We start from the raw sequence: 24,609 nt of genomic DNA, 5'->3' as shown, positions 1-24,609 counted from the left end.
CCACATCTCTTTGAAACTAAAACCTTATTAAAACAGAGATCCTCACCACGCCCAGGTTACTGAGCATAGTCAGTCCACACTTGGAGAGGGTGATGTTTAGCTGGTCCATGCTGCTGATACTGATCACGGTCTTGTAGTTTGGCACGTTGAAGTCCACCTCATCCGATAGGCCTGAGTAGATCATCGACTTCTTCTTCATCTTTTGGGCAACGGATAAAATGGTGGTGAGAAACTGTGCGCATGTGTGTATGTGCATGGCTGGTGTGTGTGTATGCGTGTGTCACCACCTTCAGTTCCAGGGACCAGGGTCTGAAGCTGTCTTTATCCTCCTCTAATGGCTCCAGCAGTGGTTCCCAAACCCCCAGCACCTCATTGTAATAATGAACCTTATGAGCCCCACACACACACACACACACACACACACACACACACACACACACACACACACACACACACACACACACACACACACACACACACCCTTTTAGCATTGACATGTATATCCTCCTACCAGGTGTAAGCTTATCATTCATTGCGTTCATTCATATTCATAAGAGAGACATCACAAGCAGATGGTACACTCCAGACTAGGGGGAGGATCTATCAATCATGATGGATTCATTAATCGCAGCCACCAGTGGCTGTGTGGCCTTCTCATCTCGAACTACCTTGATGCTCGGGTGGAATCGTCACCAATAAAAACCATGCGTGTGTCCCCTTTGTGTTTCCCAGACGTGCCGTGTTTGGATGTGTTTACCTCCAGGTTGAGTCGGCTGTACAGGTTGATGAGTGTGTTCCAGTTCTTCACGTTCCCGAGGAACGAAGACTTGGCCAGAAGCATGGGGGCGGTGCGGTGCCCCAGCCCCGCCTCTAGAGTCACGCAGATCGAGTTGATGTCCACCTGCGCGGGACGCACAGCAGATGGAATCAAAGATAATTGTGCCTTTATTTTCTCTTACGTATGTATTTATTTTATTACTTCATTTTATGGTGCATTTTCTAGGATGCTTTTTATGACGATGTTTCTACGTGAAGCACTTTGAGTCTGCCCCGTGTATGAAAAGCGCTATATAAATAAAGTTGCCTTGCCTACATGTCAAATACCATACTAAAGGCACATGAGCCCCTCTCCAACACAATCCCCTCCATGCTTTGAAACAGTGGGCCTGCAGGCCTACCTTCAGCGACTCTCCCTGGGGTATCAACGGGGCCTCCGTCTTGGTGGCTACGTCTCCGCCCTCCTCCAGGAACCACATTTTGAGGTCCTTCCAGTCACTTTTCTCGCAGAGCTCCGGCACCACAGGGCTTTCGAGCTCTTGGGGCGTCTCAGCCGCGGGTGTCAGCACCGATAGGATGGTGAGCATGGTGTTGATGATGATGGGTGATACCTGGACAGGCAAATAATACAGCTATGAAGACACTATGGGGACTTCTCAACTACTTTACTGTCTGTTTTCCAAGGCACCTGAAACTAAACAATATTTTACGTGACCCATTGAGGGAACACACAAACAAACACAGGGTTTTCCCATTATTCAGATATTTGCTATTCAGATATCTGCTTTTTGAATCCGAATATTCGATTTTCTCCATAGCTAGGGATGGGTGGGTATTGGAAATAAACAGACAAAAAAATCAGACAAATTGTATAATATGTCTTTGTGTCAATAGCGAGCGTGAGATGGACGAGGCTCCTACCTTGAGTGTGAGTGCGTGGATGGAGACTTCCATTGTCTGAGGGCTGCCCAGAGGATCGTTCTTCTGGAAGAACACCTGACACGGCTGTAGCACCGTGGTCAAGTTGTCCGTCCTCTTCTCCCTTAGGAAGGGACACGTCACCACCTGCACAATACAAACGGATAAAGAGACTTTCAAAAGACAATTTGGTAGCCAAGTCAGTTGACTTTCTGAGCGAGTTCACCCTCCATCTAACGGTCTCCAGATGGGCTAGAATAAGGCAAACCGTGAGATACATTTCATTTGTAAATACATTTACAAATGTATTTTTTTAGTAGAATAAAATATATTTGTGAATTTTTTCAGTGTAGTTAATTTATGACATATTTCTGTTCAAACCATTAACGGATCTGTCAGGTTTCTGATATGTGTCCCCCCCAATGTTAAACTCATTCCTACGCCCCTGTTTGTAACCATCCATTTAGTGTTTTTTTCGTGTCGCCTCACTAACAGGACTCTAAAAGCCAGACAGAACCACAGAACCTGGGTGGCTTCAAGGTGTATTGACTGTGTGTGGTCATCACACTGGCACACTGAGCCCAGTTGCTCTCGCACCTTGAGATCGTTAATAATGGCGGTCATCAGCGCTCCCTCCGCGCCGCTCTTCATCACCAGCTCGCACTCCGTGGTCATCACCAACGCCGGGGCGTCGGCGCGCGTCAGGTCCGCCACAAACACGATCTCGGGGTTCCGCACCACTATGTTGATCTCCATCTTGGACACTGCCGCCGGAGCTGCGACTAGGAGGGAGAACGGGGGGGAGGGGGGGTGAAGAGAAGGCAATGAGACACGAGGATGACATCAAAGGAAGACAGAATGTAGGGCCGGTGCCAGGTGTTAGGTAGCTCTTAGTAAATACCAGACAAAAGAAGAAAAACATGTTGAATTATAACCAAGATTGCGGTTGTTTGTTTGTTCATTTGCAAATGATAAAAACTAGGAAAAAAACGAATGAGGCTTAGGTGTTGGGAGCAGCCGACTGACCTGCAGACTCTTTGGACGTGGTGGAGGCGGCAGCGTTTCTCTTGTCTCCCGCCCCACTGGCGGGCTTGATTTGGGGTGCCGGTGCGAAGCCCTGCTTAGACGCCTTGAGGAACACGTCGGCCACGGTGAGCAGGAACTCCATGCTCGCACACAGGTAGATGTCCTGCACCACGGTGTCCAGGACAATCCCTTCACGACCCTGACGGTAGTTCACCTCCACCATCATGTTCCGCTCAGCCCCCGGACGCATGGCCATCATCCTGGGGTATGGGGAGGGCGTTGGTTGGGGTACGGATGGAGAGCAGGTGAAGGTGGAGGCAAGAGGCAGAAGTTGACGATAAATATTCTACATCTACAGCTAGGGCTGGGCGATTAATCGAACATTGATCGCGATTTTAGCGTCAAACGATCACAAAATTAACATAATCAAGTTTTTCGATTTTCTTTTATTATTATTATTTTTAAATGTTTTATAGAAAGGGCAGAACAGCTGGATACATATCTGTATATCATTTTAGATTGGAACATTTTCCTTTAGACCATTTGTGTATTTTATCAAGGCGAAAGTTCTGTTACAATAAAAAAAATCGGAGAGACATGCTGAATAAATGCAACATGTTTTCAAACTCAAAAAGAATCGTTTGAATTATCGTGATTTCAATATTGACCAAAATAATCGTGATTATGATTTTTCCCATAATCGAGCAGCCCTATCTACAGCCATCAACATGAAAGTTGTGTCATGCAAGACTTTTAGCTTTAAGTAGGTGTTTTTGTGTGTGAGAAAGACAATGCAAAAGATTACCATTTTGTTTTAAGATCATCCTTAGTCGTTTAACAGACCCTTTTACCCAAAATTAAGGAGCAAAAAGTGGTTAGGACCTTTTTTATGCCCCCGGCATGTAGTACTATGACATGTCTTCATTACAAGTGGCAGTTATGTGCCATTTAATTTGCCATGGCCTCTCTAGTACCTTGGGGTGACCATCTTGACGTTGGGTCTCTTGTCGTCCAGAAGGCAGTTGGCCAGGCGGACCGAGGCCTTCATGGAGCTGTCAGACAGCAGGTGGACGGAGGTGGAGATGGTTCCCAGGGTGAACTCTGCCAGCTTCAGTTCATCATCGTGAGAGCAGTCCAGCTGTGCCTGCATAACAACACAGCGAGTGATGTTTAAAACAGACACAGACAGATTGATTGATAGATAGATTGATTAAACTGAAGTCTACCTATCCATTATACATCTGGGTGCTGTCACCAGTGGATAGACATTTTGAAACACGCAGTAGGACCTTTAGTTTGATAGTTTCTACTCTACACTTAATATTTCATGTTCATCAAGTTTATTATGCATTAAGGACAAGCCTGTGTAGGAGGGGTCTGGTGTAATCGTATTTTTCTCTTGGAGGATACTCAAGAAATCAAATGTGAACAAGAGATTTTTAGGTCATTGGCTACACAAACAATACTGAGCTGTAGGTTCAATTGTCCCACACTGTCAAAAACAATGTGTGTATGCATGTGTACTTGTGTGTATATATATGGTTGTGTGATCAGCTACCTCGTCCCCGGTGGGCTTGAAGAGAACCACCGTCATGGAGTCAAACTTGAAGATCAGTTTGAGGGAGTCCTTCAGCTTGCTGTTTTTCTGAGTCTCCACCACTGCCGCCGTCACCACTGTGTTACCTGTGGCTGGAGGATTCCCAAACTATGATCACACTGCATAGAACACATCACTTGTACCGCAAGTGACTGCTACAGCCTACAGACTGCTGTTTAAATCAATCAAACGCTGTTTGGATCTGAAGCCCACAAGCTCAGATCTTTAACTTTTGGACAATCAATTTGAGTGCTTTTATCTTCTGAAACATACAACCTAAGGAACTTAAGAATGGAGTGTTTGGGAGGTTCAAAGTCATGCTTGCACACAAACACACATGCGCGCGCACACACACACACCCCCAACTCACTTGGGGATGGGCCTATCAGTCCGGAGCCTTGGGATCCTTTGGTGGACAGGGTGTCGGGGGCGGGTCCGCTGGGGGGGGGAAGGGCAGGAGGGACAGGGTCCGAGGTCTCCGTCAGATTCTCTCCCAGAGTCCTCAGCACCACTGTGATGTCGTCCTGGCTCAGGATCAACTGTGGGACAAGCAGACATACACCTTTAGGCCACAGTAAATGAAAGAATGCCCGTGGCCAATGTTTTTTTCAGTCCATTTAAGCGTCGTCAGGTGTGTGTTAAAAATGCAGATGTGTTTGGGAAAGTTGTCAATCGGATGTCCCGTTTTTGGGACAATCGATGGTCTCAAATGTATCAAATTGTGAGAGACCCGACGTTAAACACCTTAAACTCCAAGACCATTTTTATGTTTGGATGATGGTTGACATTAGCTATCCAATTCAAAGCAGTTAATACGCCATGGGCAAACTATTGTTTGCCCATGCCTGGATCGTCATTCAGGCTAACATTACTAATCCATGATTGCATGATATACTTCAATGAATAGGATTAATTTAATCTTAATCGATCTACTAAAAGATGAGGCGTGTTACACTGAAAAGGTGCTTGTGGCCGACGTACGTTCAAGGGTTTGAGGTGAGCAGTGATCTCTATATCAGGTATGCTGTGGTACCAGGTGGAGGACAGGTTCCTCTGGATAGAGATGTCCAGGCTGACTGGCTTCAACAGCTGCATTTGTCCCTGGAAATTACCATCCTCATATGTGGTCCTGAAAATACCATGAGGGGGGGGAAGACATAGTGAGACATCTTTAACCCACAAGCCACTACTAGACTATCTTGGAGAGGTAATATCTAATAATAGAAAAAAGTATTGGAATACAATGAACTTGAACAGCGGCAACATTAAGCCAGAGAAGGAAGTTGCAGTCATCTCATTAACAATGCCTATTGAACCACCCTGCCCAGCCTCTCTACCTGTACATGTTGAGGTCGCTCAGCTCCACGTTCATGATGTCCACGATGGGCGGGATCTTGATGTGCGTTTTGGACGGCATGCGCGTGAAGTGGTTCTTCACCGACAGGAGGCCCAGGTCAGCCACGATAACGTTGGCCGACGTGGAGGACTGCGGCAGGAAGACGACGGGCGCGTTGAAGTGCACGTTGAGGGCGATGCGCGTGCTGCGCTCGGCCAGCTCCATCACGCCCGTGGCCGCCTTCTCGGCCGCCTGCGCCGTGGCCTCGGCCAGGGCCTCCTTGGCCGCCTGGAAGTTGTTAACGAACGCCTGGTGGTTGTGGACGGATTCATGGGTCGATCGACGGGAAGAATGATGGAGGAAAAAGACATGGCTTGTTGTAGAAAGTTCCGTGCAATAGATGAAATACGATAAAATGCAATAACATGTCTCCAACAAAAAGTTTTGCCATATCTTTCGTAAAAATGTATGAATTATTGTAATAATCATTTTCAATATGCTAAATACGCTATATGATTACTGTCCCACAACCGCAGGCTATCTTATACATAACATAATCACAAAAAATCAATCTATTTAATGGAAGCCCTAGTTTTATTTTATATAGTTACATTTATCCAAAGCGACTTACAGGATAAATTATTATCCGTATATACTATCCTGCCTCCTATGTGGATCATTTTCAGGCCTATAAAAGGTTTGAATTACTTGATAGGATTGTAGAGGGCCATAATACTGCAGTGGAATTATTATGCAGAAGTTCTCACCAGTATGGAGGAGACAAACTTGTTGAGGAAGACGACTTGGATGCACCCCACAGTCAAGCTGACTGAGGTGTCCACCTTTGTCATGTCCAGGTAGGCGTCGCCCTCCGTGGCATCCGTGTAGTTGATCATTTTAAAGTCAAAAACCTCCTTGTCCGCTATGGATACCGTCTAGAGAACAGAGATGTTTAAATAAAAACTCTGCCTAGCTCCGGCCACTAGAGTTCAAAATAAATCGTTGAGCCATTCATGTGTAGGCCAAACTTGTTTTGGGATGATCTTTCCATTAATTACACTTTTGACAAGGACATCAAAAATAAGAGTTCATACAGGATAGACATGGCCAATTAACATTTTAGAAGGGGGTTAAATTATATGACCACCGAGCCTCTATATTTCAAATAAAATGTGACCGGTTGTTTTTTATGGTTCAACCCATTGGAAATCATTTGTAATCAATAATTACAGTATTTAAATTGTACAAATCGCCTAATGAAATACAACAAAGCAGCTTTATATATTGATGGTCAATCTTCAGAACTAAACAGACTTGTTATTGAACAATAAGATCAGTTATTGTTGAATCATACTTTTTTGTAGAGAGCTTCTTTGTCACAGTCCAGGATGATGATGTTCTTGAGATTAGCCAGAATTTTCATCTCCTTTTTCCTCATCAAGACTTCAGAAACCAGACCTGCAAGACAGAAACCAGGAACACAGGTCACACAATTGTAAATTGAAAACTCTGAATTTCTAGATATGGCTTTTCAATGGCTTCTACAGTTTTACTTTGAGTTGGACGAAAACATTACTTTCATACTCTTTTTATAAACAGGAAGCTTTTTTACAGAATTGTTAATTGTGGTCTCAATGAATTAGCAGAGCTACAGCAGACACGCTGTGGTGGATTGTTCTGTACCTTCTATACTGATCTCTGATATCCTGGCCTTCTGCCCTCGGATGAAGATCTTCAGACAGTCCAGATCGGCTCTGATGTGTAGATTTACTACATCCTCAAACTTTGATTTTTTAGTTGCTGGGAGAAAAATGTGAAGAGAAGACGGAAGAAAGGAGACGTACATAAGAAATACACAAATAAATGACAATATGGAGAAATAACCTAAGCAGTATGATCTGATTTTTCTTATTTCTTTCTTAACTTTTAGACATTTTTACACTGAATATCAAAGTTAATATTCTACAATGAATGTATTCTCCTTTAGGCATATAACAAAAAAAAAAACATTATCCAAAAAACAAATGGAAATGGATGGAAACACAAGTTACATTTGATCTTTGCTACCACAGATTCCTCCTTCTTGCCCTCCTCGGAGTCCCCCTCCTCCTCCTCCTCCTCCTCAGGGATGGTGGGCAGCTCCTCTGATCCCCCCTCCTCCTTCGGTCTGGAGGGGGGGAGGAGGCTGTTCAGGAAGTTCATGGAGTTGAGCAGGGCCTCCGTGTGCAGGTGCACGTCCAGCGAGGAGAAGTTCACCTGAAGCCAGGCGAGGGGGAGCAGAGCAGGGTTCAAACAGTGGGATCGTGAGCATGCTGCAATAGCTGAAAAGCAAAACCCATTTCAGCTCTATTGTAACAAAATCCTGATCAAAAGATGTTTCGTTTAGCTTTCTTCCAATTGAGGTATATTTAACCCTTTTGTTTTGGTCCTACCTCTCAAATGTATAACTGTGATTCTGATTCAAATTGTATTTGCAGTTATTGTTGTGTTGCAGTTTTGTGCAAAATTCCCTTGATTGAGAGAATTGATTGATAGAAATATGTTGTTAATTGTACAATGGAACTAAATACAATGACTAAATATGGTTAAATTAGCAAACATTTAGTGATTTAAAAAAACGGTGCCTTACCTTGATGAGCTGTTCTGTGTTATGGTGTAGGGTTTTGAACTCTGGGCCGGTCCTGTCAGCCTGGGAGTAAAACACAATGTACACTGACTTTTATAGACTCCCCTACTTGATAAAGCCCAATGGGAAACCCCACAAAACCTGTCAACTAAACACAGCGCCACTAAGCCACTTTAACACCACAGTGATCAGACTCAAATTATGGGTTGAAATACTTGAATAAACTGCAGCAAGGGTTCAAGTGAGTTTTGTTTGGAGAAATCTGCAACCTTGACTGCAGAACGTAATGTCAGTTATGTTGTACGTAGAGGATACCTTTGTATATTCCAGAGTGAGCAAGTCCTCCTCTTTGTTGTCTAAAGTAGTTATCAGATGAACCTCCTTCTCTTCAGAATCTGTGCAGATAACAAACATGGTAAGGACACAACCAAACCATTAATACACTTATGATGCATAGTCTGGGGATTTAAATTCTCACGAGTAAGCATCCTAACGGTAGGCATTATTGTACAAGTTACCTAATACCTGCTCCATAATGAAATACATCTGAAATTCACTGTAAAACGCTTTGGATAAGATAGGGTTAAATAATGAATAGTAATAACAAATGCATACAAATAAACACAGAATGGATTGAATACAAACATATGAACATCAATTTAATTTACACAGAGAGAATTCAATGTAACCCCAAGCCAATACAGACCTATGTACTCTGGACACTTGAGGCAGATCTCCTTCAGGAATGTGTACGAGGTCATGTCGAAGGAGCGCATTTTCAGCTCCGTCCCGAGGCCATCGATGTCAAGATGGAGGACAAGGATCTCTTTACCTTTGGCCATGCGATACAGCTGCACAGACAACTGGACGCACGGCGAGGGGAAGGGAGAAGAAAGTTAAAATCGTACAAAACAAAGCTGTGAGCCATCCAGACAGGATCTTTGTATATTATTGGTTTAAATGATTGTCCTTGTGACATTTCTCCTTACCTCATTAATCTCAAACCTCAAGAGCAACTCTGTCATGTTCTTCTGCGGGTCTTTCTTCACCACGCCTCTTCTCCTGACCGAGTCGGCACCCTGAAGAGAGCCCGGCATGTCCGAGAAGAACTGCCTGTCTCCGAGGGGAGAGGTGGGAGCGTCGTAGAACAGGTCCTCCTCTGAGCCTGCCAACCGAAACACAAGGAGGATCGACGTCAGACGATAGCCCAGGGGTCGTATGAGTTAATCGACAGCACTACAGACAGGGCAGGTGTCCAGGTCTGTGATGAACTCACCTAAGGAGGTGATGCTGATGGTTTCACAGGAGTCGAAGAGGAGTGAGGAGCGCAGGTCGGCCACGGCGGGGGGTCTCCTGGGAGTGAGCTGGGGGGTGTAGGGCTGCCTTGGCTGGAAAAAAGGTAATCCAACACAGATCCTCAGCTGATGAAAAACAGCAGGTTCTAAGGGGCTTTTCAGAGATTGTGCAGGCCTTGGTGTTTAGTAGCTAGTCTACAGGAAACTCCTCCTTTTCTTTTTGCAGTTTATACCTAAAACTGGTACAGAAAAGTGTATATAGCAAAACAATATTCAATGTCTAAACAAGGGCAATGTCAAAATAATATCTCATAGCATTTAGTCATGAAGCTGACACTTTGCTGGCACCAGTGACAGCAATTATTACATACATTATGACATATTGTAGAAATGTAAATGAGCAGGTAGGGTTTACCCATCTTGCCAAAGGACCTGCAGGTAGACTGTGGGCGTTGGCGTTTGGCCCAAAAAGCATTGCAGCCAGGACGCCAAAAACAGGGTGGGGTTACCTTGGAGGTGGTGCTGCGTGGGGCTGGCCGGCTCTCGGGCAGAGGGATGCTGTCGACCAGCTCCAGAACACCCCGGACCCGGTCGTCAGAGATACGCAGCGACAGCAGCGGGAGCTCCGCCGAGATCTTGAACCTTGAATAATCAATCAATCAATCAGTTAATCATTCACAGATGAATGCAACACAAGACATGGATACAAAGAATTACACACTAATTAGATATTTCCTGTTATCGTTGTCGGATAAAAAAATATATTTAACCATGTTAACATTTCTGCTCCAACTCACAGGAAGCCTGAACCTATCCCAGCTAATTATCATCTTAACTATATATAGATTAAGAGCAGGGAGGCACCTTGACAAAACACACCATTCTTGATTCAGACTCAGCAATTAAGAGCGAAAGAGCCAATTTTATACTTGGAGGCAGGCTTGTCTTTTCTACATAATCTTTGCATTAATAATCTCCACTGTGCATTTTTGCATCGTCTTGTCAAAGGGATGACCCGCAGAGGAACACGTGGTCCTTCAAACAATGTGGCCCAATGTGTATCCCCAGAGGAGGGGGAGAGGTCTTACTTGGCCATGCGGGAGTCTGTGACCACCATGGCCCGGCTGAAGACCACCTTCAGGTCCACGGGCTCCAGGATGTGGAGGGAGGAACGCTTCTGCTTACGAGCCCTCTTCCAGTCATCGTCTGATCACAAGGGAGGGGGTTGGAAACGCATTGAATTTATAACTGTTCATGGGTGATGGGACTTCGGATTCTCTGTTGGATTAGATTACATTTTCTTGTTATGGATTATTGTATTCCCTTTGGGGATGGATTTTTATTGGTAGCAATGAAACAAGTATTATTTTCTCTGTGCATTGACACTTCTGTGATCTATTATCTCTGTTATACAAGAAGAAAGTGACAATATTTAAAAAGAGTCATCAGAACAGATGTGTGCGTGTGTGCGTGCGTGCGTGCATGCGTGGGTGAGTGCGTGCGTGCATGCAAATACCTGGTTTGCTATATAGGAATTGCAAGTTGGTGAGTTGAATGTTGAAGCTGTCATAAGCCCTGGACATGATGTCTTCAATGGTGCTGCTTCCCACACAGAGCTGAGGCAGGTCCTTCTTACTCATACTGGTCATCTGCCCAAACAGGTCACATAAAGGTTCAATAACCCCAGTGTGTTGTTTTTGTCATGTCAACCACTTTCCCTTTCGTTTGGTTACCTTGAAGTGACCGAGATCCAGCAGCATGATGTTCTGCGTGGCGTCATAAAAGCCAGTCTGGGGTATGATGACGTAAGACGCCATCAGGTTCACGTTCAGATCCAGAACCTTCTGGGTCTCAATCACATACATCAACCCTGGTAGGAGAAATGGATTACACAGATGTAAAAAAATAGTTATGTATAATGATAACAGAAATAGGAATATACACTCAAAATGTTATGTGTTGCTGTTTAGCCGCTCAGTTAGTACATCAATTCACATTTTCTTGGTTGAACATTTTGAATTCCACCAAATCTGAAAGTAGACACTGTAAAAATCTGTGCTTTTCTGTTGAATTTGCAGTGTGTTTCCCACCAGTTGATGTTCGATCTCTGAACTGCTCCAGTTTCATCAGAGTAGCGTTGGTCAGCTCGTCTAGCTGCAGGTCGTCAGGCGGCATGAAGAACGCCGACATACTGTTCACTGTGGACTGCACACACAGATACACAGACATAAACACACACATAGACACGAAAGATAGACAGACAGACACAAACACCATATAAAGATGACATGATGAAATAATGATGGAAAGTGAGTCAGACAATTCAAACAAAATAAACGTTTTTAATAGTTTTGACAAAACCTGTTCGATCAGTGCATTACGATACGCTATACACCTGAACACACACACACACACACACACAACTCACAGCGTCGTAGATGATCTCCAGAGGTTGGGACTCAACGCGAAGCCGCTGGTCGGCGCTCTGGTCCATGGGGTTGATCTCAAACAGGAAGCTGAGCAAGGGGGTGCCCGTTGCCATGGAAGCCTTCCTGGACGACAGCAGGGTGGGAGCTGGCCGGTCCCCCGCCAGGCCAGTGACCTCAAACAGTTTGAGCTTGGCTTCTAATCTGGACGCAGCAACAACACAGTCACAACAAGGTTCAATACTATGTCAATATATCCTCTTGAGTTCATAAGTACAGAGCTGAAATAAGTTCATAATATTTCATTGATCCAAAACAATGTCGTAGCATTATTAGAAAGAACATTTACCAACATTGCCTTCTGAAAATTCAAAGCTATCAGACATTATTAACTAAATAACCATGTCAATGTAGACAGCCTTGAGCAGCCTCTGCCTGCTCCTTAATGAAATTTATCTGAATTTACGGTCAGCCCTTTTAGATAAAAGCATCTTCTAAATACCAGAGTATAACCGTGAAATATGAACATACTTGATGGCTTGAGCTCCGGGTCTCTGTGTTAGCATGGAGTTGAGCGTCTCCACTGTCAGCTTGAGGATTTCATCCTTGTCCTTTTTCTCTTTGATGGACAAGGACAGTTTCTCTAGATGGAAGTTCACCTTCATGTCCTCAAACTACAAAAAGAGAAGACGTTCATTCTTATAATAATTAACAAAAAATCACTGAAGTAAGGTAAGATCGTCATCGAAATCTTTCAATTGTTTTTTATTATTACTTTTTTTCCGGTAAGGTTGCTTTTAATGTTTCTCATAAACTTTTATTGCAATTCTAAACTATCAACTTTCACTTATATACACACCATGACTAATTCCTTGAGCATGAAAGCTAACCTGGCAATAAATCCTTTGCAATTGTAATTTTGTATATCAGTAGACAACTTTTGAATGCAAATTTTCTTTGCCATAGAACTCACATTCTTTGGCAGGTTAGGATTGACGGCTGTCTCGCTGTAGCCAATGGCAGTGTAGAGTTTGTTCTTCTCAGCAGGGGTCATAATTCTGTCAAAACCTTCAGCAGAGACACAATTTACAAAGTCATTAAGAAGAAACTTTCATCCAAATCGAATTAAAAAAAAAACATGTCATTAATGAGCAAGTAAGTGGTATGCCTCTTGCTCAGGGATGGCTACCGATAGACCGCAAACCTTTCTGCTGGGATCAAACCCCTAACCCCAAGCGACTATAAAGCCCCTGACCACACAGTAGACACATTTTGTAAAATAATAATCTATCAATGATGGATTGTTGTTATCCATGAAAAAAAATAAAATAAAGAAACTCTGATGAGAAGTTTGATGTACCAATGAACAAATACATGCATTTGCCTCATAAATGACCCCATTATTCCTAAAATAATAGCATAATAATAAAAATAGTGGTTATTTGTGTACCTCCGGCGTCCACCTCTTTAGGCTGTTCAGGGTCCTCTGCTCCCCAGTTCCACGCCCAGCTGATCCAGCCTTGGGTCTGCTCTTCCTCCACCTTCATCCCAGGCCGGTAAATACACAGCCCTGCTTTACTTGCCTTGGGAAAATGAGTCAAAATGTCAGGCCATGGCCAAGAGATAACACAGAGAGCATACGTACAGCATTACTTATGGTGAAAAACCTAAAGCAAACACTGCACTACAATTAAAAATAGATAATATAATTTGCATTACTATAAAGATATATATATATATATATATATATATATATATATATATATATATATATATATATATATATATATATATATATAAAAAAAAAAAAGATTGAGTGTGAATGTATGTGTCTTAGGTTGTGATGGAAATGGTGATGAGTAAGCTTGGGCTGGTGTAAGCATTACCTCCATCTCAGCCTGCTGTCTGGCCAAGGTGATATTGAAAATATCTAGCGTCTTCTCCGGCCCCTACAAGACAAAATCAATCACAGCTCTTTGCAGACCATGGCCACTCCTGCCAAACGCACCAATTACTTAACGTCCACCATTAGTTCCAGCAGAAAGGCTCTTCTGTCCGGTGTAGAGCGGAAATTATAGACTGCGTGGAATACAATACAACTTCAGCTGTAAAGGTATCAAGTCGTTAATAATTAAATAAAAACATTGTCTGTATGGTTTATCTAACAGTCCTCTTTCTTCCTTTATAATATTTTTTTCTATAATCCCTAAATTTAATCTAACCAGGCACATCATTATTATGATCCATGATACACTTTATACTTCAATGGGTTGAGCATGTATTGATTGTTATCAGAAAAGCATAAAATAATAGTACATAATGAAGTGCTACTATATGCCGAAAGTCTCCTCACTGATCAACATTTCCCTTAACTCAAAACTATGGATCTTGATGATCCACAGTTTTGTATACTGGTGCATCATAGGTGCTTGCACTTAGCAGGCAATTACAGATTCCCAGTGGTGTCAGTGTAAGCATGGCTCACGTGCGCATCAGTGTAACGGGGTCAACTTTCAGCCCATTAACGGATGTAAGCATGTCAACAGCGTTTGTTATGGTTGAGTGGCGTTGCATTGTCAAGAATGATGTTGAGTCTAATCCCAATTAGTAGTTGTTCTAATTGGGATTCACTTACGGAGTCTATATGAACTAATACGGGAAGATTCATCCAAATAATCAGTTGTATGAGGAAAAGTGCAAAAAGTATTAGGTTTCAAACATCAGAGAGAAATCATATGATCCCTAGTTATACTTGTCAATGACTATTTAGGCAACGTTATTGCCTCTCTCACATATATTACATATTCATGCAATTAACGAGCAGGTAGGGGGTAGACACCTTGCTCAAGGGCAGTCAAAGTCAGTCAAGTGGAGGATCGAACCCAGATGATCGAACCCAGGGGGGAATATAACCCAGTACCGTTGGCCTAGGTCCTCCTACCTCCAGGTCTTTGAGCAACTCCTCGCTGGGTTTCCTACTGGTGATCTTCAGCTTGTACAGGTCTCGGTAGCGCTTCACCATGCAGCGGTGTTGCTGGATGTGTTGCCATGACCACATGTGGAGGCGGGGCTTCACGTCGACCTCCAGCACACCTGTGATAACGTAGCGCCACCTAAACACGCCCACAGACAAATTAACAAACACTCAAACAGACATATGAACACTGCTTGTAGGACAAATTCAAAACAACCCATTAATAGTTAAGTTAAGATATTGCATTAAAAAAAATTAGTTTCTAATTGAGAGTTTGTTTCAATGTGAAACTGAAAGTGTTTTCTGACCATATATGGGTGTTTGAGTGAACATGGACGTCCGGTCTGTACTTCCGGTACGGCAGGTTCCGCGACATCAGATCCACGGAACCCAGGAGCTCCAGAATGCTGATGTACTGGAAGGAATACAAGCACTTGATGTTACAACATTAAACCTTTTCAGTCTGAGACTGGATGTGCACACTTACACACACAATACAATGAAGTGAGATGGACTGCTCGTGAGGTTGCCTTTCCAAAAGACCCAGCAAGTGCTTTTATTCTCACAATTCCTCTCAAACTATAGTATCTCTATAGTCTGGCTATTGCCAGACCAAGCTCAAACATAGATTGAACGTTGGTCTGGGGAAGCTGCCGTCATTTTCTTCAGCACAAGAGGCCTGATCAACGTGCCTAGTTCAACTGACTCTGCACGCAATTGGCTGCTTGCCGTCGCTTCCCTGTCGTCATTGTGTTAAACCAGCCAATAGCGCGCTAAGGGGAAAAGCCAGCTTGGTGATTTGCTCCCGCAAAAACGTATCAGAAGCAGAAAGAAATCTACCGCTCTTCTACAGACCCTTGTGCAGGGCAAACCCAAATCGCCGGCAGAATGGGCGGGGCTACCCATTCTAGTATCTTTATGCATGTATGGATTATGTTAATTTTGTGATTGTGACGCTAAAATCGAAATCGCAATCAAAATTTGAATAATCGCCCCGCCCTGATGTAAACATAGCCTTGAAGGAATGGTTCTGTATTTAGGGGTGGCTGAAACAGAAGAAAAGTTTTTTGGACTACAGCAGAAAGAAAAAACATGTTCATCGGTTCTTGTTCATGTAAATCTTAACAAAGCATAAGCTTCGTCTTTGACTTTCAACAAAATAAATCCCTACTCTCTTACCCATCCTCATCCTTCACTCCAACTCCTCTACTCATCTCATTGATGAATAATAAATACAGGGGATGGTCAGTATAATGGTTGGCTATTTGACTCCCAGTGGAATGGTACTAGGTTCGATCCGAGTGTTGAACAAGATGCCTAACTTCTGCCTGCTCCCTAATGACAAGCCTTTAGATTGGGTGTAAGTCACTTTGGATAAAAGATACCGACTAAAAAATATAGATGCCTTCTCCACCACATCAGTTCACCTGGTCCCTGTTCAGCTCAAAGGCCACCTCTCGGAGATTGACCACCAGGTCCACTTTGGGAGAGGAGAAGTCCACATCGGACCTGGGATTCATCCGGAGTTTAGCATCTGCTGTGATGGGCCGGAAAACTGTGCACCAAGAGAAGCGGAGAAGAACACATATATTGAATTTACACATCATTCAATTCCATGTTTGGTATGGAAATATATATTTAGGCCGCATAGTTCTATATTTATTTATATGTTACAGGTATTCGGCGGCTGAATCGTGTCTTAGCAATACTTTTTGGAAAATCTTGAAGCTGTATAACCTAGTATGCTACCAGACTAACTCAGGAGTTCAACTAAAGGCACTTACTGAAGTCATGGCTGACATCGAGAGAGCTCTCGAGTTCAATGCTTTTCTGAAGACACCGCTGAAGGAAGTACAAAAATATATATTATAAGATTAAGATATTAAACTGACAGATTTACACTCTAAACACACGCTATCTAGTTGCTTTACTCTTTACTCTTCCAAAGCCATTACATCAATTGGTGTTGGTATGAGAGCTAAATATTTATTCTTCTCAACAACAAATCACAGATTCAATGCTACTATCTCACTAACAGCCTTGTGTCATCAATAAATTATCACATGCTGACAATCCCATGTCCTCTTGGTCAGCAACGATGTCACGCAGACTAATGCCATGTCATCAACACTTGCCACATGACATTGGAATTGAGGGAAGTGTTCTCCAATGTTCCTACATACAGTGAATAAAAGAAGCCTCTCCGCGTTTCTTATGGTGTACAATTGGAACACGAGAGGATCTCATGGCTCTTTGTGGAACACAGAAGGACACAGAGTCATTCTGTCAGGCAGCAGGGAAGCTCAGGCAGGAATTACATCCATCAATTATTTCTGACTACAAGCTGAGCAAGAATTCTGAAGAAGTTGAAACTTGTTTGTGGACTCTTTAGGGAAGACCAGCAGAAAGAACAATACACTAGTCTAAAGAGTGTGGATCCATTTCTATGCATTTGCTCTCAGTTGAAATAGCCATGTTGAGTTTCAAAACAGTTCAGCGCCTTGAAGTCAAACATGAAATAGAGAATACATCAAAGCTCCTCCAAAGGCAGGATAGGACAGGTTTGGCAGCATCACAAATGCCTGCCCCTGAGCACCAGATAACAGAAAACAACATGGATAAGAGCTGGCTCAAGTTTCCAAGGCCAAGAAACCCCACTGCTGAGTAGAAGCTAATGCTGACTCACCAAAGCCTCTTCTGGACCATGGTTGGAGAAGAGCAAGGAGTTCACATTCCAGTAGGCAAACAAGCTGTCGAGCTGCACCAACTGAGAAGAGATCCAAGATAAAACCGTTAGAATAACTACTGTGGTGCACATACCCAAACTGACTCTGATAAACGATAACACGATAACACGATAACACGATAACGATAACAATACTAACAAAAGCAACTGAAAAGATTGGGTTTGAATATGAATACAAATAACAAATTTAAAAATAAATTGACACTTATTCAGATTTTTGGATCGTGATCCTGCTCAAACTTTTTTACTAAGTCCTGATATTACGCCAGGTTGTCACAACCACAAAACTAAAGGAAAACAAAGCTAAGCTATGTTTAGCCAACCGTAACTGTGTCTGCTCTACCTTAAAGAAGAGCTTGGCCTTCTCGTCCAAGAGGCAGCTGTTCCAGTTCTCATCGGTGGTCTTTGACAAGCAAACAGAGTGGACCAAGTTAGACAAACGTACAGGCATATAACTGACACACATGCAACAAAGTCATTTGGAGATTAGGATCCTTTAGTCGGATATACAAGACGTCATTACATGGAGGCTGAGGTTTTTGAGTGACACTCCAAATGACAGAGGACAATTTGGGTTGGTGACCTGAGAAAAGACAACAAAGAGAGGTTAGCCTGACTTGCCTGGTTGTTAATCTTGCCTTGGGATTTCTGGGTGCATTTTGAGTGAAATACTCACATCATCCTCGTAGCGGACATGGATGTTGGATATCTTGACCTGCACATTTTTAATGACCTGTGTGACCAACTTCTCAACAAAAGTGTCCTGCTTTTCAAGTTTAGGGTCCTCTGTAAAACACAAGAAAGAACTTTTATTATACTTACAAACTATATTTGTATAAATGTATTATGTAGTGATATTTTTTTCTAATTAAAACTAAGCTATAAGTATGATTTATGCTGTTTACGCTGTTTTATCAGTTCAGGATAGATTTATAGTGTGAATAGTTTAAACTTAATTTACATCCTTCATATAGGTCTCAAACTAATTGTCCCTTTAAGTTATTATCACAGTGTCCCTTAGTAACAACTACAGGACTACAGCAAGATTGTTGTGTCTTGACTAGTGATACTGTGACCTGTGTGAGCTGGAGCTGCTAAACTAAAAGTAAATTGCAGGTCAAACCATAGTAGCATGGGTTTGAGTTCTGCTGTATGAGAATGTGCACATTTCCCTCTGCTATCATCATGGCCAGGAAACATCTACTATGTATTTTGTGATCTTGAGGCCATTTCATCCATTCATCATCTCATCCAAGACCGATTCTTTGATCCATCATCCTGACATTCAGTTGACCCCTGACCTTGTTCAGCAGCCTTCTGCTTGGTCTCCTCTATCCTCTGGAGCTCCCTTTGACGAGCCTCCTGCAGCTGCTTTTCCTCCTTCTCCGCGTCATACTTTATACCTGGAGAAAACATAGATTGTAATGATGAAGTTTCCTTCGCAGCCAAATTTCTAACAATCCATTTTGTCCTCAGAAGGGTCAAACCCACTTGACATGGGGGTCCATCTGGGCAAGACTTGTTGTTTTCTTATTTATTTTCCCTTCTTTGTTCTTTTTTTTGGAGTGAGACTAAAAGTTAAGTGAAAAGCTTTCGAGGACGCACTAAGATTATTCAAACAAGGCATGCAAAGCATACAAAACACCAGCAGCAGAAGAAATGGAGCGGACACTGGCATAGCTAGTTGACACGGTGAGGGTCTAAGGAAATAGTGAAAGCAATGCAGGTAGGTATTAAACATCCTTCTAAGTACAGTAAGAGGTGCTACAAGCATAATGTTTTTGATCTAGCATATCTTTATTCAAAAGCACAAACTATTTATAGATGTTTTGTTTCAAACTGCTGTACTGGTTTGCAACACAATAAGGTTATTCAATTGATTAGATGTTAGTTTTCTGACTGTGCGTGCGTTCAACAAGAGAAAGTACTCTTACTGGCTGTGGGCACGACAAGCAGGTAGACACCATCCAACGTGGCCTCCACCGATTGAGTGTACAAGTTCTTCCATGGGATCTTTAGCTCTAACCGGCCTGTTTAAAAGGAAAAGACCAGGGTGAAACCAAGGTTTGTGTCAAATATGCAAAGCAGCATGAAAGAAACTGAAGCTAGGATATTACCTATGTGCCCCGCTTTGACTTTGAAAGGAATGTCGAGTTGACTCTGAGGAATAAAAAGGCAACACACATAGGATCACCTTTAATGCCATGGAGTGCATTGTATTAGAATTGACATTTGTTCCAATAACATAAGAAAAATTAAATGTACCAACTTACCAAGGCATTTTCCTTGATTTCCAAATTCCTAAGAATGGCATCACCTGAAGTTAAGGAATGCAAAGGATCGGGACATCATCAATCGTTCTTCTAATCCCCTCAAGCAAATAAGACGTGAATCACTTCAAAGCAAACAGATTGCAAGCGACATAAGCAACGTTGAGTTACTGGAGTCTCAGAATGGCAGTTGTGTCAATAGACCGTCAATAGACCTTTAGAGCTAAAAGTTGTATGGTATTAAGGTGTGTGATGTGTACAGTGGGTTTTCTCTTCGCCTAGGTCAACAGTTGGATCTTTCAGAATCACAAACTGTTATGCTCCTTTGAGAAATAACAAAAAATCCTTAAATGTATATAGACATCCAATGCGCTGTACATAGTGATTGTGTATAGGTTTGAGGGGGATATAACACCTTTCACTAGCAAATAACCACCTTCCGGTAATTTATGTCTGAGTGAATGACAGAGAGAAAGGGAGAGAGACAGATAGGGAGGAGAATACATAACCTTTGGTTGAAAATAGCTGCAATGTGTGGGTGACATAAAAGCAATGACATCAATAAAAGACCTTTAGAAGCTTTCATGACTCACACATCAACTGAATGCTGCCTTAATTTTACACTGTGGAAGGACAGTATTATGAAAGCAAAGAAAGCACAACTAGTGTGCTCTCTCTTTGTTGTCTTGTTGTATCCCTCCAGTTAATTGGGCTGTAACCAGAAGTGCTAATAAAGATATGTTGACTAGGCTGTAATATTCCATTCAGTGTCTCAAAACAAGGGATGCTTGATGATGCCAGGATATAGAAGTGAAACATCAGATGCTGTACAGTAGCCAATTATTCATGTTTACAACACGCTCTGGGCCATCTAAAATACTAGTTCAGCGAAACAGCAAATAAGGTATTCAATTTCCATTTCGGGGTTTTGTGTATTTTCTCTATTATTATTATCACTACCAATGAGATAGATTGGTCATTATATTATTATCTGAAATTAGACCCTTTATTACTATGGAGGGGCAGATGCAAACTGCCTCTTAGAATTTGAAAGATGTGTTTGACAGCGACAACCACTAAGTAAGCTTTTGCTCTAATCCTAAACTTGGGCCACATGGTGCGTGTGTGTGCGTGTGCGTGTGCGTGTAAAAACGCAGACAAGGGCAAGGCATTGTTGAAGTCGAGGACACAACATTCGGAGCAAGTCCTAACCTGGCTTTATGATGGGTGTGACATTATTTCGTAAATCCCCCATGACTAAAACATTCAAATCAACGTATACAACGTATATGAAAACAACGTATATGCCACTTTTTTTGGCTAGCTCCAGTTTAACCACCGTCTATGCCATGCTTAAACCGAACTGAGGAAAGTCATTATTGACATATATACAGAGGTATAGTGGCACTCTTACAAACACGCCTGTTAGCTTACGATGGTTAGCCACAGTTAGCTAGCTTGGCCAACGAACGAGTGAGCGGCTACAGCAGCGAGATGTGGACTATAAGATTACCTCCCCATATGCCGAGCTTGAGTTGTGAGCTATCGAGGTTGACAACGTAGTCTCCTAAAAACCTATTGAGGACGTCCACCACCACACTTTCGAAAACCATTTTGGCGGATCCTTCACGTCCCTGTTACCATGTTTACATTCGGTGAACTAGGGTGACAGCTGCTCTGGTTTCCTGAATTATCCGACGTCAGATCAAGACGCCGTCCCGGGGGGCGGGGCCTCGGGGTCGAGCTGTCAACCTTTTCACAACAAAGGCCCCCTCGTGCCCAAAATGATGTTGTGATAGAAAATGAACTTATTCCATTCAAATATATTATAAACAGTAAAGGTAAAAGTAAAAGGGTTGGGATGGTAATGAAACCATTGTACAATAGAGTTGTATTTATTGGTGTTTGAAACAAAGACAAAGTAATATTTTAATACATTATGTTCATCATATGTGCCCGGTTCCTGACGTTTCAATAGTCTTGACGAAGACTATTAAAACGCCTCTGTACATAGCACGTTAAAAACAATTTTGAATTAGCATTTTATTATCAGGACAAATCAATCATTGATTTCACGTGCAGTTGTATAATGCTGCTAACGACACTATATGTGAGTGCAGCCTCTTATAGGTCTAACAATTGCATGCCATCTTCTTACATAATATTTCCTCTTTGTTACTTCTTGGTGGTATACTACTTATTAATATTCATATACAGATATTTACTATGACAAGTGTTTCATAATTTCACATTTATAACAAAATGTAACAACACGACACCACATTTATTATTTTTTTTACAAAAATGCGTTTCTAGCTGTATAATGCGCTTAATGTCTAATTGATCTCAGAAGGGAGTAGCTGGCTGAGTGGTTTTAGGACTACTGCCCTTACCGCCCCTCGTCTCAGCGTTCCCGAAGCAGACCTATCCATCACCTTCAACCTCAGTTCCAGCATCGCAAGGGTCTCCTCACTCAGCTCTGTGAAGAAGAAATCCTCGTTAAACACGGGGTGGCTACAGTTCCTGATGGTGGCACTCTTCTGAAGCTGCAGCTTCCCCGGGACCAGACACAGGCTCAAAGCGCAGCTCAAAGGTCGTTGGTCCGCATCATCCCGCATGAGGCCCTCCACCGACACCACCCGGACTCGTACTGTGAAGGTGCCTGAAGTGGAGGAGGAGGAAGTGGAGGAGGAAGTGGGAGAGGAGAGTGGCAACGGAATACGTTCTGTGGAGAGCCGGACATAACCTCCACCCAGAAGAGGGATGCTGTGCTCATGCTGAAGAGGCTTGTGGCATTGGAGGGGGTCCATGGGGAGGATGGTGGGTGGGACCAGGGTCAGCAGGCGGGCCCCAGGGCCCGAGGTGAGGGCAGCAGCAGCCGGAGCAGAAGTGAGGCCACGGTGGGGCCACGTCGAATGCTCATTTCTAGGCCTCCGACTGTGCGCTCTGGAATTCGTATTAACCATCAGGTAACAGGATGAAGATGATGCAGCTTCACTAACAGGGACCCCTGCCCGTTCTACCAATATGTGGAGGGAAGAGCCGGTAATGTAAGGAGAACCGATGGGAGTGGAGTCAGAAGAAGAAGAGGAGGTTTCGCTCTCTGTACTTCCTGTCTCTGAAAGCCTTTTGCCCAGAAACAATGGGAGAAGGCCAGGTAACGATAAGGTTTTCCTCTGCGCCTGCTGTGTGCGATTTGCCGCCTGCATCGCACACCGTTGGCTCCTATCGAACACGTAACCAGGACACTTCCCATGAAACAAGGACTCTTTCCGTCGAGTGTTTGGGCTCTCGTACACGCCGGCCAGCCCGTAGCCCTCGGCAGAGAACGGGGGCGGCCTCTCCCTCCGTGTCTTGGCCGTTGCTGTGCCTCCCAGGCAAGCTTCCCTGAAGGACTCCTCATCATGGGTATTGTCTTGGGGAGTCTTCTTCTTCTTCTGAAGTAGAGCCCCACTGGGAAAGCAGTACTCTGGGGGTCCCTCCGGGTTCCATGCTAGGCTCTTCCTCCTGAAGAGCTTTGGGGGGAGACAAAACTCTGGGATCTTGTCTGGAGTTAGGATGTTGTTGTTCAGATTTTTGGAAAGCGTGGTCTTGGGAGAGAGGCAGGCGTCTGCCTTGCCCACAAGGTGAGCTAGTTCCTGGGGAAGGCTCTCCGCCCTGTCCCTGATTTTGTCCATCAGCCACATTTTTGGTATATTTTCTGTAAACAGAAAATGCACATTGATTAATTCAATTATACTGGATGAATTTACAAAACAGAAAAAGTACATGGCAGCAAAACAGTAATATTCATGGTAATAAAATATGAAATATGAACAAGAATAATATTACAATATAATTTAGTCATTTCATTTAGGCTTCTTAAACCCGAATCACTCTTCAGTTTACCTTTGTGGGTATTTTAGTAACTTACTTGTCCAGGTTGGCTGTTGAGGACCTGAGTCTGGGTTTGGGTGATGAAGGAATCCTCTGTCAACTGAACTGCTTTTATTGTGTAGCACTGCATCACTGGCCAGCCACCCCATCAAGTGGGATAAAGGTTACACCCATGTGGGCCTACACATCAATCAGGGAAACATACTTATACACAAACACACACACACACACACACACACTCACACTCACACTCACACACACACGCGCAAGCATGCATGTACACAAACTAATGCAACATCGGGCGACCCCTACTCAGAGAGTGACCTCTGCAAGTCAGTTACACATTCTGAATGACTTGCTAGCAATACAAGCTTTATTATTCATTCTGAATCTTTTTATACAAATAATATGAACCGAAAACCACACCGCAGATAATTACAACAGAAAATATTTTTTTAATGAAAGACTACAATAAAATTGATCTCAAATAAAGTAGAAGGAAAAAGTTGACGTGAGCTTTCTGACCTCTGCTTCAAACGCAGACACACCCCACGCATCTTGCTAACACCCAAGATACACTGACCTTTACTCCACAGGCAGTCAACACACACACACACACACACACACACACACACACACGCACGCACACACACACACACACACACACACTGTGTATATGCAGTGATGTCATACAAATCCTTCTCCAGTAGGGGGCAGCATTAGATCATTTTGACCACATGGT

At 43.2% G+C, this 24,609-nt stretch overlaps 2 protein-coding genes across 5 annotated transcripts in view; both read right to left on the bottom strand.

Moving 5' to 3' along the window:
* vps13a (vacuolar protein sorting 13 homolog A) overlaps positions 1-21,657 on the bottom strand; it is a 39,155-nt gene extending 17,498 nt beyond the window's left edge. For 3 of the 4 annotated variants that reach the window (XM_079744618.1, XM_079744620.1, XM_079744621.1), the window contains exons 1-44: positions 21,505-21,657; positions 19,995-20,038; positions 19,839-19,881; positions 19,656-19,751; positions 19,023-19,124; positions 18,398-18,507; positions 18,245-18,304; positions 18,065-18,124; positions 17,662-17,742; positions 16,760-16,817; positions 16,403-16,530; positions 15,284-15,390; positions 14,943-15,114; positions 13,888-13,950; positions 13,452-13,584; positions 12,975-13,069; positions 12,533-12,675; positions 12,004-12,205; positions 11,666-11,780; positions 11,309-11,445; positions 11,092-11,224; positions 10,664-10,781; positions 10,085-10,217; positions 9,557-9,668; positions 9,270-9,445; positions 8,987-9,143; positions 8,596-8,675; positions 8,284-8,343; positions 7,706-7,910; positions 7,338-7,454; positions 7,009-7,112; positions 6,422-6,589; positions 5,656-5,963; positions 5,300-5,447; positions 4,689-4,857; positions 4,280-4,410; positions 3,696-3,865; positions 2,722-2,981; positions 2,293-2,477; positions 1,699-1,842; positions 1,179-1,388; positions 758-901; positions 288-386; positions 47-199 (exon numbers count right to left, since the gene is read on the bottom strand). In XM_079744618.1, coding sequence (XP_079600744.1) covers positions 47-199; positions 288-386; positions 758-901; positions 1,179-1,388; positions 1,699-1,842; positions 2,293-2,477; positions 2,722-2,981; positions 3,696-3,865; positions 4,280-4,410; positions 4,689-4,857; positions 5,300-5,447; positions 5,656-5,963; positions 6,422-6,589; positions 7,009-7,112; positions 7,338-7,454; positions 7,706-7,910; positions 8,284-8,343; positions 8,596-8,675; positions 8,987-9,143; positions 9,270-9,445; positions 9,557-9,668; positions 10,085-10,217; positions 10,664-10,781; positions 11,092-11,224; positions 11,309-11,445; positions 11,666-11,780; positions 12,004-12,205; positions 12,533-12,675; positions 12,975-13,069; positions 13,452-13,584; positions 13,888-13,950; positions 14,943-15,114; positions 15,284-15,390; positions 16,403-16,530; positions 16,760-16,817; positions 17,662-17,742; positions 18,065-18,124; positions 18,245-18,304; positions 18,398-18,507; positions 19,023-19,124; positions 19,656-19,751; positions 19,839-19,881; positions 19,995-20,038; positions 21,505-21,604 — 5,733 coding nt within the window. In that variant the 5' untranslated portion in view covers positions 21,605-21,657. The remainder of the gene's footprint in view (positions 1-46; positions 200-287; positions 387-757; positions 902-1,178; positions 1,389-1,698; positions 1,843-2,292; positions 2,478-2,721; positions 2,982-3,695; positions 3,866-4,279; positions 4,411-4,688; positions 4,858-5,299; positions 5,448-5,655; positions 5,964-6,421; positions 6,590-7,008; positions 7,113-7,337; positions 7,455-7,705; positions 7,911-8,283; positions 8,344-8,595; positions 8,676-8,986; positions 9,144-9,269; positions 9,446-9,556; positions 9,669-10,084; positions 10,218-10,663; positions 10,782-11,091; positions 11,225-11,308; positions 11,446-11,665; positions 11,781-12,003; positions 12,206-12,532; positions 12,676-12,974; positions 13,070-13,451; positions 13,585-13,887; positions 13,951-14,942; positions 15,115-15,283; positions 15,391-16,402; positions 16,531-16,759; positions 16,818-17,661; positions 17,743-18,064; positions 18,125-18,244; positions 18,305-18,397; positions 18,508-19,022; positions 19,125-19,655; positions 19,752-19,838; positions 19,882-19,994; positions 20,039-21,504) is intronic. The other variant, XM_079744619.1, reaches the window with a different exon arrangement.
* Positions 21,658-22,327: 670 nt separating this feature from the next.
* On the bottom strand, positions 22,328-23,677 carry LOC307075813 (C2 calcium-dependent domain-containing protein 4C; the record flags this gene model as incomplete). The annotated part of the gene is made up of 1 exon (XM_079736506.1): positions 22,328-23,677. The coding sequence occupies one exon, from the start codon at positions 23,675-23,677 to the stop codon at positions 22,328-22,330; it is 1,350 nt and encodes a 449-aa protein (XP_079592632.1).
* Between the last annotated feature and the right edge of the window lie 932 nt (positions 23,678-24,609).

Source organism: Pollachius pollachius (genome assembly GCF_949987615.1).
Source record: "Pollachius pollachius genome assembly, chromosome: 1".
NCBI classification, from domain to species: domain Eukaryota; kingdom Metazoa; phylum Chordata; class Actinopteri; order Gadiformes; family Gadidae; genus Pollachius; species Pollachius pollachius.
Note: the sequence above shows the minus strand (reverse complement) of the source record. Positions and strands in the feature narration are given on the sequence as shown.